General features: G+C 51.2%; 1 protein-coding gene across 2 annotated transcripts; it reads left to right on the forward strand.

Annotated features, from left to right (window-relative positions):
• Positions 1–222: 222 nt before the first annotated feature.
• Positions 223–3,415, forward strand: Mchr1 (melanin-concentrating hormone receptor 1). Of its 2 annotated transcripts, none has more exon segments than NM_031758.1 (2): positions 223–326; positions 1,592–2,701. In NM_031758.1, coding segments are annotated over 2 exon segments (1,062 nt in total). In that variant the 5' UTR covers positions 223–244; the 3' UTR covers positions 2,572–2,701.
• The last annotated feature ends 3,649 nt before the right edge of the window (positions 3,416–7,064 follow it).

The raw sequence follows: 7,064 nt of genomic DNA on the forward strand, positions 1-7,064 counted from the left end.
TAACGTGCATCTGCCTCCGAATGTTAATGTGTCTAGGTGATGTCAGTGGGAGCTGGGAAGGAGGGAGTGGGGCGAGCAGTTGGGCTCAGAGGCAGCAGAGGCTGCCAGGCGGTGGAGGAAGACCTTTTTCTGGACTGCGGGGCTCACGCTCGGGACAAGGCGGTGGCGGGCGCTGGAGGCTGCCGCAGCCTGCGTGGGTGGACGGGCGCTCAACTCCAGGGAGCAGGCGACCTGCACCGGCTGCATGGATCTGCAAACCTCGTTGCTGTCCACTGGCCCCAATGCCAGCAACATCTCCGATGGCCAGGATAATCTCACATTGCCGGGTGAGTTGGAGTCCTCCCTCCTCCGGGATGGGTGTGGAAAATGGGAAGGTTTCACCTCCCAAGCCAAACTGCCAGGGAAACTTTATCTTACAGTTCTTGGTGATAAGATCTGCAGTCTGCTTTGCCTGAAGGGGAAGAAGAGAGGAGGGGACACCACCTAGGACAGAAGGGGCAGGAAGGAATAGAGATGTGGCACATTTAGAAATAACAAGGGTTGGTGACGAGGCGTGAGGCAGGCAGGGGAATCTTGCCGATGAGTCCCAAATATGCTTTGCAGAGAAAAAAAAAAAAATCAAGGCTGTAGAAGCAAACAAGCAAGCAAGCAAGCAAGCAAGCAAGACAGCGGGCGGGTAGCATGTGGGAGCCGGCGGAAGCGCTTTGATTCACCGCTATCCTGGGCTCAATCCTCTGGCCTCGAGCTGGGGTAATGGGGTCTGAGTGGTCCTTGCTGTCTTGTAGGTAAGGCTGCTGGGAGCAAAAGACTTCACAGGGCGTGAAAGGATTAACTTTTCTGGTAAATTAAGCTTCTTGACATTTGCAGAACTGCAATGCCTTGAAATTCTAGCTCTGAAGGAGAAGGGAATGAGGGGAAAAGAGGAAAGGTTTGTGTGGAGAAAATTCCCAAGCTTCTGGGGTGTAACACAGCTTCAGTCCCTACCCTGTAGGGAAAGCCCAGACTCAGGAGACATGGTTCAAGGAAATCCCTGACAGAAAACCTGGAGAGGGCAGGGCTGTTGAGCCTGAAACACACCCCACACCCATCGTGACGGTCACTTCTCAGATATGCCTAGGAACCTATCTAAAACCTTTGGCCATCTCTCTCTGAAAAGATGAAGCTGCAAATACACACACACACACACACACACACACACACACACACACACACACACACACGTGCACGCGAATGTCCTTCAAGCCTTTTTGACAAGGTTTCCTGGTGGATCCCGGGGACATGAAGTTGTTCTTAGCAGATATCTGTGGGTCTTGACTCCTGGCCCTCTGAGTAAATGGATGAAGTGAAGAATGGGGTCCTTAGAGTAACAGGTGGATCTAGAAAATTCAGTAGGAGTCACCAGGGAACAGCGGAGGAGGTTAAGGCACAGAACTAACAACACCATGAGGAGGGGGGATGGTGGGAGAGGTTCCAGAGACATGTTGACCTCAAGGTGCAGTGACAGGCACGAGAGGCCAGCCAGAGGGCCGTCGGTGACAAGTTGTCACCTTCTACAGCGTAGGGCGGGTCACACTTGTTCTTTCTATCACAGGGTCACCTCCTCGCACAGGGAGTGTCTCCTACATCAACATCATTATGCCTTCCGTGTTTGGTACCATCTGTCTCCTGGGCATCGTGGGAAACTCCACGGTCATCTTTGCTGTGGTGAAGAAGTCCAAGCTACACTGGTGCAGCAACGTCCCCGACATCTTCATCATCAACCTCTCTGTGGTGGATCTGCTCTTCCTGCTGGGCATGCCTTTCATGATCCACCAGCTCATGGGGAACGGCGTCTGGCACTTTGGGGAAACCATGTGCACCCTCATCACAGCCATGGACGCCAACAGTCAGTTCACTAGCACCTACATCCTGACTGCCATGACCATTGACCGCTACTTGGCCACCGTCCACCCCATCTCCTCCACCAAGTTCCGGAAGCCCTCCATGGCCACCCTGGTGATCTGCCTCCTGTGGGCGCTCTCCTTCATCAGTATCACCCCTGTGTGGCTCTACGCCAGGCTCATTCCCTTCCCAGGGGGTGCTGTGGGCTGTGGCATCCGCCTGCCAAACCCGGACACTGACCTCTACTGGTTCACTCTGTACCAGTTTTTCCTGGCCTTTGCCCTTCCGTTTGTGGTCATTACCGCCGCATACGTGAAAATACTACAGCGCATGACGTCTTCGGTGGCCCCAGCCTCCCAACGCAGCATCCGGCTTCGGACAAAGAGGGTGACCCGCACGGCCATTGCCATCTGTCTGGTCTTCTTTGTGTGCTGGGCACCCTACTATGTGCTGCAGCTGACCCAGCTGTCCATCAGCCGCCCGACCCTCACGTTTGTCTACTTGTACAACGCGGCCATCAGCTTGGGCTATGCTAACAGCTGCCTGAACCCCTTTGTGTACATAGTGCTCTGTGAGACCTTTCGAAAACGCTTGGTGTTGTCAGTGAAGCCTGCAGCCCAGGGGCAGCTCCGCACGGTCAGCAACGCTCAGACAGCTGATGAGGAGAGGACAGAAAGCAAAGGCACCTGACAATTCCCCAGTCGCCTCCAAGTCAGGCCACCCCATCAAACCGTGGGGAGAGATACTGAGATTAAACCCGAGGCTACCCTGGGAGAATGCAGAGGCTGGAGGCTGGGGGCTTGTAGCAACCACATTCCACGGGGGCCCTCAAACTGCTAGGGAGGCTTGCAGACAGGTTTGGGGGGCAGCTTCAGACTTCGGGGATCCCCTTGACAGAATAGAAGTGGAGCCAAGAAGAAAATGATGGTTTGACCAGTTCGCGGGTTTCTCCATGTGTTGGCTCACATATATCTTTCTCTCAAGGGAAGAGGGTGAAGGTGCCTAGCTGGGTTCATTTAAACTAGGCAGGGTTAGGAACTGAATGGCTAGGACTATCCTGTGAGACCGAACAAGCGGAGCCCTCCCTCCCATCTCTCCTTGGTGTGGTAGAAGGCAGTCTTTCTCCCAAGCTGGTAGATCGTCTGAAGCATGCTGCCTGGGCTCCAGCATCCTGTGTGGATTTCACTCTCCCTTTAGGGGATGCATGCTTACACTGGGGTGGGGCTCTGAGCCCACACGAGTTTTAAAAAACACAAGAGAGCCCAGTGTATCGAAAGATCCAATCACCAAGAATGACAAGGCGACCTGGGGTGGATGCGGATCTTGAAATTAATAAAAAGGGGCTTTCACGGTGACAGAGGCATTCTCTTCATAGGGCACAGCTGTCAGTCCATGGCTGATCCAGAGAGAGCATCCGTGAATTCTGCATGTGGCAGGGGTCACTCTAATGCCTGATATTGTTGGCATCATCTTTGTGCTTGAGCCTTCCAGTCCCAAGTTGAAATGAAATAAAGGCAAATCCCCACCCACGTCATTCTGGAGGCTCCTGCGTAGTTGCTTGTGCTGTGTGTGTGTGTGTGTGCGTGTGTGTGTGTGTGTGTGCGTGTGTGTGTGTGTGTGTGTATGTGTGTATATGTGCGCTATACAAGGAAAGAGGGGTCACTTGACTATAGTATTTGGATCTTGTTTGGTGCTGCATTTTTAGGGAGCCTGAAGTTAGGGGATTTGGTTTCTAGATCCACAGAGTGAAGGTTAGCAATATTACTGTGAACTCATTCGATCGCGGGGCCTCAGCTGGACCTGTTCTGGGATTCAGCGTCCCCGGCTTGGACTCCTGTCGTCATCAATGCTGGTCCCTCAGGCCCCCAAGGTCTAGCCCCGCATGACTCCCCCAGACCCTTCCCCCCCTCTGCCTCATGCTGAGTCACCAGCTGCAGGGCTGGCTCTTGGGGGGAAGTCTGAGCTAGTCTCTGCTTGATGCAGCTGAGATCTGCTGGGCACCTTAATGCAGGCGACCACTCGGGCCGCTGGGAGGCAGTCGTGGCTGCTGTTTCTTAGCACTGCCATCAAGAGGGTGCAGGAAGCTGGAGTCGTGGGGATGTTAATGAGAGCTGCAGCAAGTTGTCCAGAGGCATCCTGGAGGGTGGCCCTCCTCCTGCCGGTCACTTCTCACAGCAGAGTCCTAGTAGTAGCTACTTAGAATACTTCTAGGCAGCCTCCGCGGGTGCTGGGGGACCAGCCTCCTCATTAGTAGAGTTTCTTGATAGGAGGTCAGTTCTCCTTCCTCCTCTAGCTGTCCTCTACACACCACACCATATTATGACCCCTCATAATAACAGTAAAGTTTAAAGAGACAAAGAGTTCAAGTGTGGAAAAGGGGGTGGGAAGAAAGGTAAGAGCTGGAGCACTGGGAGGAGCACTGGGAGGAGCGAGGGAAAATGCTGTCTTGGGTGCATGACTGGGTCATCATAGCCGTGAACTCACTCCAGCTGTGACAACTGCATAAGATCAAGTTCACAAGGTGTAGCAACATTCCAACCGGCAGTACTAGTCAGACTCGGGTTATTAACAACACAAAAGGAGTGGACATAAAGAAGGAACCCCAGGCCATCCTGGGCTACAAGAACCCTGTCTGAGGAGAAGAGTCTTACAGGAGGAGCCTTAAGGCAAATCTAAGGAGGAGCAGCTACTGCCCACTAGTGTAGGAGGAGGCTTCCTTTTAACCAGCCTGTCTAAGAAGTTTCCCATCATCTCCACACCCACAGCCAGGTGATAGGGCCTCTCCTAGGACACGTGCCGACCAAGCCAATAGCTAACCATGGTGGCGATCTCAGAAGCTCTAAGGAAGGGTCTTCCTTTCTTGTTAATCCCACAGGGGAGAGACTGAAACGGAAACAAAGTATTCTGAGCTTTGAGAGTGAGTGGGTGGAGATGTAAACAGGAGAGGGTAGAAGAGGGGGAGGGATCGGGGATCCAGGACGGTGCAGAGGAGGCTGTCACCAAGGCTAAGAGAGATGGGAAACTGTATTGGGAGTGTGGTGACTACCACAGGCTCTTAGCTTCCTGACCTCATCAGTAGCCTGGGCAACTCCTGAGGTGTCATTGGGTAAGAGTGAACATAGGCAGTCGGGTGTGGTGACTTACACATAGAATCCTAGTGTTCAGGAGGCTGAGGCAGGAGAACATGAGTTCGAGGTCAGCCTGGACTACAATAATAAGACTTAGGAGGAGGAGGGGAAGGAGGGGAGTTTGTGCAGTGTGCTGAAGTCAGGATTAGGCCGCAGGACAGCTTGCTGACAGTAGGAATGGAGTATTCTGAGGAAGGCTGTTGTTCAGGTTCAAGGAATGAATGAGTACAACTTTCCTATCTTCTTTCAGCTCAGGGCTTGGCAAGCCAGAGTTGGGATGGGCCCTGAAAGATGCAGAAAGTTGGAGGAGTGTGCAGCTGATCTCTCTGCTTCATGTTCCCCTCACACACCCCAGCTAGTCTCTCTCAGGGGCCTCGCCATGTAATCTCCCAGAACGCAGAGAGATTTTCTATATTGCTTCTCTAACTCTCCCCAGGAAACGTTTCTCCATTGTGAGGACGGACCTCCTAAAATTCTCTGTGGTAGAGAAATACCACAGCCGAGCTTAAGATCTCACAGTAGCTCAAGTAACAAAAGACCACTAGAAGGGCTATGTGAGTCCTTGTGTGTATGTGTGTGGAAGTCTGAGGACTTTCTTTCTATCCTCTTTCATTTTGGTCTTTGATTTTGTTTTTTAAATTGTAGTAAAATGTATACTTTGCCATTTTGACCTTTGTTTTGTTGGTGGTGGTGGGGTTTTTTGTTTTGTTTTTGTGCTGGTTTGTTTTTTGTTTTGTTTTGTTTTGTTTTGTTTTATCAAGACAGGGTTTCTTTGTATATCCCTGGCTTTTTTGGAAACTCACTCTGTAGACCAAGCTGGCCTCCAATGCAAAGGTCTGCCTGCCTCTTCCCCTCTTATACTGGGATTACAGACCTGTGCCATTACCATTTGACCATTGTAAGTGGATCGTTTGGGAGCGTCCACATTGTGCAGCTGCTGCCATCCAGGTTCAGAATATTTGTCATTGAAACTTAAAGCTGCAACCATACTAACTCACGGGCAGGTAGGGAGGCTCAGAGAGTGAAGGGCTTGCCCTGCAAGCATGAAGACCTGAGTGTGAGCTTCAAATCCAGGTTAAATAAAAAAGCTGGGTGCAGTGTGTGTACCTGTAATTCTAATGCTGGGCAGAGACAGGAGGGTCCCTGGAGCTCACTGGCCAGCTAATTTAGCCTAATCGATCAGCTCCAGGCCCAAGGAGAGATTCTGTCTCCAAATCACATGGTGGAACTGTCGAGATGGCTTACTGGATAAAGATGCTTTCCACACACACAAATAATGGATACACGTAAAGACATAAAAATAAAGATACATACACGTGAATGTTTCCTAAGCAGCAACACTAAGTTTGTCCCCTGGCTTCCGTGTGCACCCAAATACCCACATGCCCTCACACAAAATGACTACGAACTTAACATTCTCTCCTGCCTCCAGCTCTTGGCAGCCAACCGTTCTATCTTCTAGAAATCTTGACTCTTCAAAGCGGCTTCTACAAATGCCTCTATGTGCTATCTGTCCGCAATTTGCAACTGGCTTATTTCTCTTAGCACGATGTCTTTAAAGTCCATTGGTGTTCCTGCGGTAGGGCCTTACCACACTGTGCTTGTCTACGGCGACTGATGGGCACTCGGGTGTCATCGTCTTTTGACGACTGTGGTTAGACCATGCTGCTGTTAACTGTTGGAGTCTGGGCTTTTAGTTCCCTTGGGTGTATAGCCAGAAGCGAGACGGGGGATCTTATCACAGTTCTATGTTTAAGGTTTTGAAGATACCTAGCTGCCTCCCTACAGCAGCCGCATGGTTTTACATTCTTATCAGTGGCACACAAGGGATCCAGTTCTCTACACCCTTACACCTGCTTTGTCTTTCCCCCTCCTCTTCCTCATCTTCTCCTTCTCTTAAATGAAACCTGCTCAAACAGGCGTGAATCAGCCTCCGCTGCCTCATCATTAGTGAGGCGGAACAGATTTTCAACGGTTTGGTCTTCATTTGTGTAGACTCTTTGGAGAATTGTCTTCAAGTCCTTTGTCCATTTTCTTTTAATTGGGTTGTTCTTT

Source organism: Rattus norvegicus, chromosome 7 (assembly GCF_036323735.1).
Source record: "Rattus norvegicus strain BN/NHsdMcwi chromosome 7, GRCr8, whole genome shotgun sequence".
Taxonomy (NCBI): domain Eukaryota; kingdom Metazoa; phylum Chordata; class Mammalia; order Rodentia; family Muridae; genus Rattus; species Rattus norvegicus.

What these genes read in the sequence shown, in the direction of transcription:
- Mchr1 (XM_039079955.2), top strand. Translation starts at nt 1,636, where the DNA reads ATGCCTTCCGTGTTTGGTACCATCTGTCTCCTGGGCATCGTGGGAAAC.